Source organism: Gallus gallus, chromosome 1, assembly GCF_016699485.2.
Source record: "Gallus gallus isolate bGalGal1 chromosome 1, bGalGal1.mat.broiler.GRCg7b, whole genome shotgun sequence".
NCBI classification, from domain to species: Eukaryota; Metazoa; Chordata; class Aves; order Galliformes; family Phasianidae; genus Gallus; species Gallus gallus.
In genome coordinates, this window is record NC_052532.1 from 91,639,896 (window position 1) to 91,652,730 (window position 12,835).

Genomic DNA, 12,835 nt, shown 5'->3' on the forward strand with positions numbered 1-12,835 from the left:
AACACGACATTGTGAACTCTATGTCATTCAGTTTCAGATGTTGGTTAAAAAAGAAAGCCCAGATTTGTACATTTTACTAGCTAATTATAAAATGAGCCATTTTGAAACAAAGAAAAAAAGCCACGTTTTTAACATTTCCAGAAGGCTCCTCCATGATTTAGATCTACCTCATGAGCACAGTTCAGTAAAACAGCAGAGCTCTTTTAAGGTTTTTCATTTTTACATTTTGGATCAAGTTTTGGGATTGCAAAGATGCTAAAGCAGTAAAATCTTTGCACATGTTCTCCTTAACATAATCCAAAGCATTTTCTTCTCATTTAATTTCTTGCTTTATTATATAGGAAACAAAATTTGTCTCGAGGGAGAAGATTCCATTTGTCAACGGCTGAAATGGAGTGCTTAAATCTTTAATTGTATTTTGCATTCTGTTAAGTGTTTTTAATCTATTTATTTTCTTGAATATACTGATAGGAAACCACTTCACTGGATGGACCGTTCCACACATAGCGATGCAATAGCTACTGTTTGCTCCTACGCCTCTTTGGCAATATGCGAAAGTTTTGTAATCAAAGATCATAGGCAGTGGCATCACTGAGAAGTGCAATTACTTATCAGGATGCGTACACAAAGAATATTTTAATAGCCTGCAGACAAAAGCTGACATTCAAAGACTCTGAAATATACTCAGCAAAAACACGGACATTGAGAATATGCCATCTTCAAAGATCAGTTCTGCTACCTGCACAGATGTTACGAAAGCTGGAAGACTGACCAAATATCTGGAGCAATGAGTTATCTGTCAGGGTTGCATATAATTTTCACTGCTTGGATATACCTTGAAAACATCATTAGACCTTGCCTTTGTATTATTTGCTTCACAGTTGAGTTTAAGAGATAGCGTTGGGAATGGAGAATGGAAAAAAAAATTAACCTATACGTAAAAAGCAATGCCCCTCAATCTTACCCCAATGTCAACATCTATCCTCATCTCCACACTGTGGGCCTCTGACCTTTCCCTGGGATTCCCCTTTCTGCAGCTCTAGCAGAAAAGTTCTGGCTTCAAACGTTTAAAACACAAAATGGAATGCAACAGCTGATAAAAACATGCAGGAGGTGGACAGTGAGGTGAAGAGGGGGATAATGAACAGTTAACAAAAAAATTAGTCACAGGTCACCAGATGCCTGACTAATTCAATTCAACTATTCTCTTGAGCACATCAGTCACTATTCTACCAAATAACACACAGCAAAGATACAGAAGGTTTGTTGCGACAAAAGAAAATTCTAACCAGTATCTATACTGGAGGAATCCTTTTTTTCAAGTTTTACTTTCTCCCTGAAAGACTTACTTGGTACGACAGTGAAATGACAACGAGAAGAATGCTGCAGAACATGAACTGGTGGAAAAAAAACCCAAACTCAGATAGAAAGTATCGTTGAGCAAAAGCAAAGCAGTTAACTAATTTTGACGGGAAACACTTCATATGAGGAGATATACAAATAAACAAGTCTGTGGAATTATGAAAGCAGTGAGCGGAATGCTGCCCTCAGTTTATATCAGCCTGACTGAAGAAACTTTTCTTGTGAGAGCATTTGGAATTTAAACAGTTTTTAAAATCAGTTTAGAACAGCAGTTCCCTGTTAAGTCAAATAAACACGCTTAAGACCTGACTACTTAAAACACATGGACAGTTATTTGGAGCACTTCCATATTTCAGGAGCGCTTAAGAAAAACAAAAGGAACAAATAATCCTTCCCCCTCCAGACAATCCCTACCCCACAAGAGCAAACAGGTTACCATCTCTCTCCCGTTCACTCTCAGGCCTTGCTCTTGGGCCAGTATCTGACCAATCCCCTCTTAGCCGCAAACGTTTAACAGGAGGTTGCCGTAACTAGAAAAAAAAAGAAAGAAAGCAATTATATAGTCATTTATATTGAGCAGTACAAAATTTCAAGTTTAAAAACAAATGCTATATTCCCGTTATCTTAAGATAACCTTGTCACACACAAAAAATTTGTATCAGCCATATGCTCAGACCATCTATGTATAAGCACAACGCTGTATCAAAAGGCAGCAATAGTTTTAGCTATACAGAATTTCATCAGCTTAAATCAATGGCTCTTAAAACTACTACAGCTTCTATTTTACTCAATATTAACTTTACTGTATTAATTGAGGCGTTCCATACTGAACAATAAACTCAGCCTGAATTCCACAGAAATATTCACCCCTTCATGTTAACAACTACATGGCAGTCTCATCCTGATGAAATGTACATTTGTATTCAAGCAAAGGGAAAAAAAAGCTGTTCAGAAACTGTCAAAGAAACGTTACGAACAAACTTTAAGCTATCCTGTAATTTTTAATTTTTTTAATTAAAACATTTTTTTGTGACAAGTAGTGCAAGAAAGCTTCACATTCTTTCTATTCTGTAGAACTTAAAGCAAGACTGAAATAAAAATACCATTTAAGTGAAATTATCTGACAAAATGAAATTGCAGAACATATTCCGTGCATACAGAATACTCAGGATCTGGTATTAATAAGTAGTCACAATCTTCCCTCTCTGCAGAAAAGCAGGCAATCAATTCTCCACTGAATTACTTTACATTAGATTGCAATTACACTGGAAAAAGAAAGACGAGAAACCATTTATCTGTGGCATCATTTTTCTGAGTTCCTCTTTGCTTTCCTTAATCAGGTAACAGTTTAACTCAGCTGGACATTCTTCCTCAATCCTACAAATCTCTATCCAAAGCAATATGTGCAAAAAAGAGCCACCACCCAGAGGGTATGGGCTTAGATGGAGCGTTCAGTAGCACGGGCATGGCGTGAGGGCAGACATCTTGTAGGTATGGACACAGGAGCACATCACCTCCTCAGCAGCACACCAGTGTTACTTCACTACCCTGCAAAGGTTGGGCCTTAACTACAAGCGTAACTACAAGGACTAAGCATATGGAAGCAAATGGCAATGGCATGGCATATTGGCAGACCAATCATTCTCCTGCCAGTGAAGACACCAGGGGGCTGTCAACTCATCACAAATTCCCTTAAGTGCCCTGTCTCAGGCTTAAGATAAAGACCTCTGGATCCCAAGGATTTTATGAAAGGGTGAATGTAAAGCCAGAAAAATGGAGTGGTTGGTTGGGGTTGGGTGTAGGAGGAGGGTGAGAGAAATATAATTAATGGTAGTTAAAGAGATTTGTTCTAAATTGATCAGAGAAGTTAGACTAGGAGGGTCAGCATCACTGTGACTGAGTAGATAATAAAGAATTGTGTTTTGGTTACACTGCAGAGTCCTTTTAATCCTGCTCTGTTGTTGTGGTGGATCCCCTCTCTGGTCTACACACTCTGTATCCCCTTATTTCTGTCCTTAAATGATAGCTTCTATCCAAGTATTTATATTTGATGTCAAGGAATTTGCTTTTGGTGGTGAGGAAAATAACAGAGAATACACCTCAATTACTTGCCACCGTAGCTGGCTTTATATCCTGATGTCACACAAATGCCTTCTCATCATTAGAAGAGGGAAAAAAGTCAAGAATGAAAATCAGAGAGCTGAAATATTTTAAGAATACCATTCTCAAAATAAAAGTCACATACAGTACGTAGTCAGCTTCATAAGACAGATGAGAGAAATAAAAGACTAAATTTGTGCCTCTGAGTATGCAAATTTTGTCACACAACTTAACAGTCACACGTCAATTTATGAGCAACATCTATCTTCAACTTCAGCCTACTACAGAAAACAGAAGGAAAAAGTTTCTTTTCCATTTCATGCATATGGCAAACGGTATGTTCTACTTTCAACTATTAGTCTCTCTCTGCTTTAGCCCTCAACTCTACATCCTACTATAAAAATACTTTAATTGGTTTCATAAAAATCTGTTCAAACAATTGCATTTTGTAATTTCATTGATATTTCAAAAGGCATTTTGGCTAAATTTTTCAAATCTCAGAATATATCTTGAATTCTATATAATTCTATAAAATTCTGCTGTTTAATATGATTGAATGATATGGGTACAACAACTGAGATCAAGATCCTTGGCCACGGGTATTAAGTTAAAGAGCTCTGTGTCAAAGACCCTATAATATAACTTTTCTTCCAGTAACTGCCAGAGTTTAAACTTCTCTATGAGCTAGGAACAGCAAAATTTCCTTCAAAATTTCTCCAATTTCCTACATTACTGGAATCCACAGGTACGCAGTAATCATGGTGCAAATGCTAAATTATCACCAAAATAAAGGTAAGAAATGATCTGTGGTTCTCATTTCAACACAGGTACTCCAAATTCTCATCAGCCCTGAGAAGAGGCAGCAATTTTTCTTTTTTTAATGAAAGCAAAACACTCCAAAGTTTTAGGTGCAAAAAACATTGCCAGACAATCGGAACCCACAAGATGAATTTCTCTGAACGTATCTCCCATTTTGTACGTCTGGATATAGTAACAGCAAGATTATGGCTATGAATCTCTGTGGCACTGGCTTATTCCTAAAAAATGTCAAACTGGAAAGAATAGAAAGATAATGATTTTACAGGCTTCCTTCTAGAAATAGCTTATTTGTGAACGGTAATGGTATCAAGTTCCATTAATATCAGCCTATGCTGGACTTCCCATATAAGGGAAACAGAATATTTGCCTGTCTCCAGCAAAACCCAGACCTGCTTCTTCCTCAAGTTTCCTTATCAAAATATACAAGACCCAAAAAACCTAAAAATCAAGAAATCTCATACCCCCAACACCAATACTGTAGATATTCTAAAACTATTTTAAAAACAGTGTTTGAGAATCAAATGATGGCTCAAGATTCATTTCAAGGCACATACAACTAGTAGGATTACGCTGGGGGTGGCGAAGACAAGACATCAAAACAGGTCATCTTAATCACTTGCCTCTTCTCGTCTCTCCTCAGAGGAAGGAACTTTAAGTTCTCGTGCTGTATCATCCTTGGGATCAAACAAGTATATGTAATCTGAAGAGTAGCTAACAAGGATCTCTTGACCATCTTCACTATAACATAGAGACGTTACTCGGCAAGATTTGTTATTGAGATGAGGAGGAACAAAACGTGCCACCATTCCAATAGTGCCCCTACCGGCATAATTCCCTGTGTGAGAATGAGAAAGAATACATTCACTATTGAAAATATTCTACAAGCAGTTTCAATATATTCCTTAGTTAACATCCAAAAATGATCAGAGAATAGCTAAGCAACCTGCAGCTTTTGTATTAAATTGGTTCTGAATAATGACAAATCAGATCTTACAGTGTGCAAACAAAAATAAAAGGTACTGATATGAACATTATAGTAAAAGATGAAAACATATAGACAAACATATGTCACATACCAATCATGTGATGGTGTGCGGATACCATCTGTAAAGTTTAGTACAGATGGAAATTTAGGAACCGAAGAACTTGTACACAATAATAATGCAATTATGTATCACCACACAAATGTTCAAGGAAATCATTCTATAGAACTTTGAAAATTTAAGGACATCTTCTCTTTATTTCCTGAATGATCTAAAAAATGCCAATTTTTCCTTCTTTGAGACATGATACTGTCACTTTGAGACTGCAGAACTACACAATACGTTGGGTTTACACGACAACCAACCTCCATTCTACATGCTAAAACAATCTTCAATTCCAGTATTACAAAGTTACGAGCAGATCAAAGTTACCTATATGTCGACTTAACAGAGAAAAATAGACTGATCCAAAAACCTATCATCTGCCACATAACTTTCCTGCAAGGCATATCTGCTACGTAAGTTGAAACATACAGTGATCATACACTACAAGTAAGAGATACATCAGTACTACATACTCACTGTAACTTGTCACTTGAATTTTTTTAATAAAATCTTTAGATAAGTATCTGAAGACTGCTAACTTCTAACTGTACAATTTGTAACTTTTCAGAAAAATTTTATTAGATACAGCAACAACTTCTGCAAAGCTAAACAGATTGCGTGACATTATAGAGTACATAAGATCTCTTCCAGTAAGGAGCTTCCTTATTTGAAGATTTCTATATTAGCAAATATTAAAGTGAAATGACTCCATTATTGAAAAGCACAGTTTTCAGAGAAGAAAGTTCCATTTCATTCAGTATTACATTTCAGTCATTCACCATCTATTTTGAAGAAAAAAGAACCTGAAATTGGAATTGCACATAGTTTGAGAAGCTTACTATAAAGCATGGTTCTCACCTGTTGCTCTTGTACCAAGCATTCGCCGATCATATATTCTTACTGAGCTATCAGAACAACCCACAGCAAGATAGTACGGGATTGGTGGACAGATAGCAACAGAAGTGGCAGCACGACGACAGTTTATTAAAATATCCTGGAACAAAAGAAAACAAACCCACCATTCAAATAAGAGCTCTGAGCATCTGAAGTATAATTTTACTTTTTTCCTTTAGGAAGCAGGCCCATTCATCGAGGAGTAATTAAGAAAGTCAGGTCCAGCCCTGTGAAGACAGGCTGAAAATATGCCAAACAGAAAACCCACTGCAGAGAAGGAAAGCTATCACAGAAATAGATATATCACGACATTAAACGAAAAAGAAAACAAACAAACCAAAACAAACTAACAAAGGACAAACCACAGCAACAAGCATTGGAGAAAAGATAAGCATAACAAATAGAGATTTATAAACTAGCTTGGACATTGTATTTTCCTATGCAAACACAGGTAACTGCACTTAGTTGGAAGAGTACCAAGTATGTCAAAACATAACTAGAGTGGATTTCATCTACAAGCAGATAATTGGACAGATTTTAATATGACAAGGGGCCAATGAAATTCCTAAAACTCAGACGTGCAACAGAATTAATCAAGAGTAGTAAACTCGTGTCAGTTTTTTCTTCAATTCAATGCTGTTTCTGAATTCCAAACAGTGGAAACAACTAGTATCTTACCTTCTGGGGAGTAATACCAGTGACTAATTTGATCTAGTGTAAAGTCATTACGAAATCTTTTCTTATGGAGGGACAAAAAATGGCCAAACCCACAAAAGTGCAGCTGATTTTCATCAATAATATTTGCCTCCAACTGCACACTCCACAGTAACTAAGGTAAACCAAACAAGCAGATTCAGTTTCAAGTCAGAACCTCTTCTAGAGCATCTGAATCATCACACCAAGGAAGCTTCTAAAGTGATACTAAAATTTAGAAGAAGGGGGAAAAAAAGAAGAAAAAAAAAAAAGAAGGAAAAAGAAAAAAAAAGGAATGCTCAAACTTTTTTTTTTTTTTATGTTTCTTGGGAAACATGTTGTCATCTCCACCAACGACCCTGAAATCTATTATTTCTAAAAGCCTTACCAGAATTCAAATCCTATGTTTGTATGATGTACAGCTCTACATTTAGGTCATCTTTATTAAAAGATTTCACTCTTACATCTTTACAATCTTCCTTTGTGCAACTTGTTTTGATTCGAGTATCAAACCATCGTACAGTGCCATCTTCACCACAAGAGAGGAAAGTATAGGGATCATTTGGTACTGTCATAATCTGCCCAGTGGAGGGAAAAAAAAAAAAGCATTAATAATTAAGGAAATATAATTCATTTGAAAATAAAAGCATCAACGTTTTAAGCAACAGTAAGGACTGATCCAGTAATGACTCACGTTGAGTCTTCTACCGAGACAAAGAAGAAAACTGCATAAATATTTATTGAAAATGAAGAAACATCAAAAGTCTGAACTACAGAAATTAAAACAAACTGTGTGGTATGGGACAAGCAGAAAACACTTACAGAAGTAACTATAAGATCTGACCTATTATTTTGTAATAAGTAACATATATCAACTTGCTACAGTAATTCAATGGAAGCTCAGTTTATTTTCTATGAAGTAGTAGAAGGCAATAAAAACCAAAATCCTCCAAGTCTGAGCGACACAAATCTGCTAATAGCTTTTATTCCCACTCCACTGTTCATTTGTACTCAAAAAAGTCCCCTGAAGAAACTATGAGTAAAAGGCTGTTACTAACCTATTCTCACTTTATTTTTCTACTTTCTAAGAGAGTGCTGTACTGCACCATTATATTGATCTCAGACCCAATCAAACTAGGAAAGACTCAGTACTAAAAAAGACAAAATAAAAACGTAACGTTAAAGCTGAATTCCTTAAGTTGATGAACACACAAGAAGTGACATGATTCTACAAGCCATCCCCTAAATACGAAACAGAGGATATTGTAGAAATTGGTGACATCTTTATTTACTTACAATACTGCTATCAGTAACTTAACAGAAATTTCCAGAGCTACAAAATCAGTAATTGTGTAATACACTAATTGAACATAAGCAAAAGATTGATTCTTTAATACTTTTTATGCAACGTTTTTTTTTTTAAACTCTTAATGAAAGTAACCTACGGACATCTGTAAATCTTACCATCTAAAGTGAGATTACAAATGTAATATCTGCAGGATTCAACAATTCTTCACGTAACACTCAGTATATTAACTAAAACAATGCATGCTCTGCCAATTTTCACTGACATCAAATAGGAAATTAAATAAGGAGAACAAAGTCAAGGTTTTAATACCAATGGAATAACAAAATTCCAAGCTATGACTATGATTCTTGCATACATTAGTGCACCATACTGAAAAGAGCATTTTTCACTATACATTTACTCAAATTAATAATTCTATTAGTGTAGTTATTTAAGCCAAGAATTGCTCTTCAATCCACTAAATCTATTCAGCATTTATCTGCGCTGTGATGGAAAACTTGCATTGGAAACATCTACTTTGTCTCAAGAATTATGTTGAATATAGCATAACACATCAAACTCTTATTTCTAGTCATGTTTTATGTTTGTTCCTAATGATATCATTTCACAGTATAAAGGTAAAAGCAACTTGGATATGCCAATTTTTATGTGTGTGTATAATAACAAATTCAGAAACATTAAAATAAAGAAACAGAGGTACAGGCCCCGATAATAAAGATTTGTTGATAATAGATTTAAACTCAAACAACATACTTTGAGTTCAAACATTATATAAAAGCATTTTGCCCTGCCAATCCTGTGTATTCAAAAAAATTCATAGTGACACGATAATTTTACTATTTTGAAAATGTCAGGGTAAGAAAGGAAAAGTTGGAACTTGATGATCCTTAAAATCCCTTCCAACTCAAGCCATTCTATGAATCATTCTGCAGTTCTATGGAAGAGCTGTACATTCTCCTCCTATAATGCAATTAACATGAGCAGTAATAAAGCATTCGGCTGAATAAAAATAAACTTGCAATAGCACTGTATAAACAATTTCTCCAGAAACGTGTTTCAAGAACGTCTCTCTTTATATCTACTTACTCAGTTCTCCCCAGACTTAAAAATATTATCCAATTATCTCGCAGTTCATAATGATCTAAACAAATCTCTATATTATTCTTTTTCAGTGTTTTTGTATTGCCTGAAACAGCCACAAATTTAAACTTTAAAGTGCGGTACAAATCCAAAATGCATTCAAATTTATAATTAGTACCTCCAGGCCAAATTACGTTAGCTTTTGTTATCTAGAGAATCTGATGAGTCAAAGTTCTATATTTAATACAATGATGTGGTTATATACAGCTGGGTAGTAGTATCACAAAATTTTACACGACTTTCCCACTCCAGAAAACTCTCAGTGATTAAGTTGTATTACACCAGAAGCTGAGGCTACATCTCAGTCATTTGCTTCAAAGGAACTGATATTTATTCCATTATACTTCCACACATCAAGGCTCGAACGAAAAAGGTCTGCTATGCCCAAACAGGCTTTCAATGTTCAAATATGAAACAGATTTAAGAAAGTAACAGAATTTAAAGCCTGAAAAAAATGTTTTATAAACCTACGTATCAAAGACTTTTTAGTCTTTATAGTTATCAACTTTTTGATATGTAAAACCTCAGTGCAAAACAGGCTAAGAAAATTTGTTTCAAGAAAAGGCATTTTCAAAACAGTCAATGTTGTAACGCAGAGTGGGAAATAGCTTCCATTAATGATATTTTAAAATAACAAGAACAGTATTGGATCTCATCATTCAAAACAACAGTAATGCCCTTTTTAAGCATTATTCACTGAATAAAACTAATCCCCAATGCTACCATTCTGTGTGTGCAATACAGCAGTCAAATGGCCATACTCTCTTCAACGAACGATTTTGAGTTGTATTCCATACAAACAGATATTATTTAAACATAAGACGACTATGTGGTAAATAGTAAATATTTCATTTTGATTTGCTGGTCTGTTGGGCAGTCCTTATTTCTTCTAAACTGTTTTTAATTTTTTTTTGTCTGTTTTGTAGAGTTTAATTTTTTTTCTTATTAAATTATTATTTGCCTTTGTCATCAGGTGTAATAGTTGGAAAAACACATATCACTGCTACTGATGACAAACAACACCTTCCATGAGTTGATCAGCATCTCACAGAAAAAATTGTAAGTGCTATGTTCTAGACTCTGTTGACCCTTCTGACCCACAAGGTCAGCTGGTAACTGCTTTCATTGAACTTTTCTAGTTTGACCATTTGTTAGCAGCAACACCTGTTGACAGTCATTTCAGTGTAATCAACCAAATTGTTGGTCTAGCCAAGTTCAAGCAAATCAAAACTCAGGACTGGAACTGTGACTTCTAGAGACTGTATTGTCATCAAAGCTTTCATTTACTGTACTCATATAGCAGCTAGACCCAAGACCCTAAACTTCAGGTACACAAACTCACTGTTCTAATGACAGACAGATCTCCTCAGCCCAGTGTCCTGTCATTCTCCTATTCTCATGCTCCATTTTTTTTTTTTTTTAATACAAAACTCACAGCTAGCTACCTGGGAAACAGAAACCAGCCAAGCCAAGCCATTAACTGGCTGCTCCTTAAGTGTGTGCCCAGCCATCAAGGAGGTACTTATTTCCCCAAGAGGTCAGAATGCTGACCTGACAGACCCCATACTCAACAGAGGACATTTCATCTTTAAGAAACAGCATCACCGCCTCCAGATGTTCTTACCAAAAGGCAGGGTTTATCTGAGGTACAGAGTACATCCAATCAAGTTGCAGAATCCTCAGACTAACACACAGACTACTATATATAGTAAGCTCCGGTGGCAACTGAGGCAGTTTAAGCTTCTGGCTGAGGGCCACAGGACTGCTGCTTTTCAAAGGGAACAGTAGTTTCTCAGTAAAAGCAATCTCAAAACTAAAAGCAGGAAATGTAAGTCTGGGAGCTAGAATAACATTCTGCAAAACTGAAAGTTAGTACACAGACTATAGCCTTGAGTTAAACCTAGGCAAAAAGAACCATTTAAGAAAATACAACAGATAAACAAACCACAATCCCATAAAAGTCTACAGAGTCAATAGTGCCAGGTTTGCTTGACTGTCTGACCTACAAGGCTACCAGCAGACAAAATGTTTTTGACAAATCCCTTAACTGAACGTGTGTGATATCAACTGTAAGGACACTTTTACCATGTGATCAAAAATGAATTCTCACACAACCTTTCCACACACCTCAAATTCAGTCAGTCTGAACAGATTTTTAAGTATTTTGTTCATTTTAAATGAAAAAAAAAAAAAAAGACTTAGAAATTTGTTATGAAATCTCAGCTAAATAATTACAGAAGCAATGGATTTGAGGCTTTTTCTTTCAAATGTCGTACTTTTAACCTAAGAAGAAAATAGTATTATTTCTCCCATCTTAAAAATAATTAAGCTTTACAGATCTTAACAGATTTTGCAGGCATTAAAATAAATATGTAAATTCTGATCATCTTCCTAAACTAAGCAGCACCTCCCTTCTCTGCTTGCCTATTTATATGAACAAGACAGGCTTTCAAGAGAGGACTGAAACACTGGATCTAAATTTACACATAATCAGTTAATCATAACACAAAACAGAGTAATCACCTAACACTTTAAACACATTTTTTAGATAAAATCATTCACAAATGCTTAAGTAAGAATTTCTTAGGATTTAAATTGTGAAAAAGTACTAAACCATTGGAAATATTTTTATTCCTCCACCCACCTCCCCCCCAAATAAAAATCAAGAGGTAAAGCACAGCCACCAACTCCCCCTCTGTCAATTCAGAAGGGAATTCACAGCACAGTTTAGAACGAATCACGGAATCACAGAATGGCCTGGGTTGAAAAGGACCACAATGATCATCTAGTTTCAACCTCCTTGCTATGTGCAGGGTCGCCAACCACCAGACCAGATTGCCCAGTGCCACATCCAGCCTGGATGGTTTAAACCATTTTTGCTGCAGATTATTATTTTAATGAAGGTTTATTCAGCTATTTTATTTTCAAAGAAAGTAGTCTTAGCGACATTCACTTTTGGAAAAAAATTTCAGACAATTCATTTCCCTTCCAAAGCCTACTCTGTAAGAAAAATAATCAGAAATTGCAGAAGGAAGACTCTTTAATTCTCACTTTCATCATCTAGTTATTATCTTGCACAACAATACATGAAGATACATATTCTATCTTAAAATTATCACATGCTTTTGTGTGTTACCTCATAGGTGGTTCCGTAGTGGCACGTATACTGGCATTGTCTGTTGGTCTCCGCGTCCTGTTCAACATTAGTATAAAAGATGACCCCATCACCGGAACAAGATACAATCTGTTTGTCATTGGTGCATGGTAGGAATTTTGCACTAAAAATATTAGCCCGGTGTCCTGAGCGAATGGTTGTTAAAACCTACAAGAGGAAAAGAAAGCCTCTATCAGGTTAGTATTTTCCACAGCAAATAAAGAATGGGAAAATAATACAGACTCGGATACTATAAAAGATCACTCATGTACAGGC

At 35.6% G+C, this 12,835-nt stretch overlaps 1 protein-coding gene across 17 annotated transcripts in view; it reads right to left on the bottom strand.

The window, feature by feature from the left end:
- DCAF6 (DDB1 and CUL4 associated factor 6) overlaps window positions 1–12,835 on the bottom strand; it is an 80,782-nt gene that overhangs the window by 41,411 nt on the left and 26,536 nt on the right. For all 17 annotated transcript variants that reach the window (XM_040664178.2, XM_040664163.2, XM_040664171.2 and 14 more), the window contains exons 4-8: window positions 12,542–12,727; window positions 7,421–7,534; window positions 6,228–6,363; window positions 4,902–5,116; window positions 1,799–1,892 (exon numbers count right to left, since the gene is read on the bottom strand). In XM_040664178.2, coding sequence (XP_040520112.1) covers window positions 1,799–1,892; window positions 4,902–5,116; window positions 6,228–6,363; window positions 7,421–7,534; window positions 12,542–12,727 — 745 coding nt within the window. The remainder of the gene's footprint in view (window positions 1–1,798; window positions 1,893–4,901; window positions 5,117–6,227; window positions 6,364–7,420; window positions 7,535–12,541; window positions 12,728–12,835) is intronic.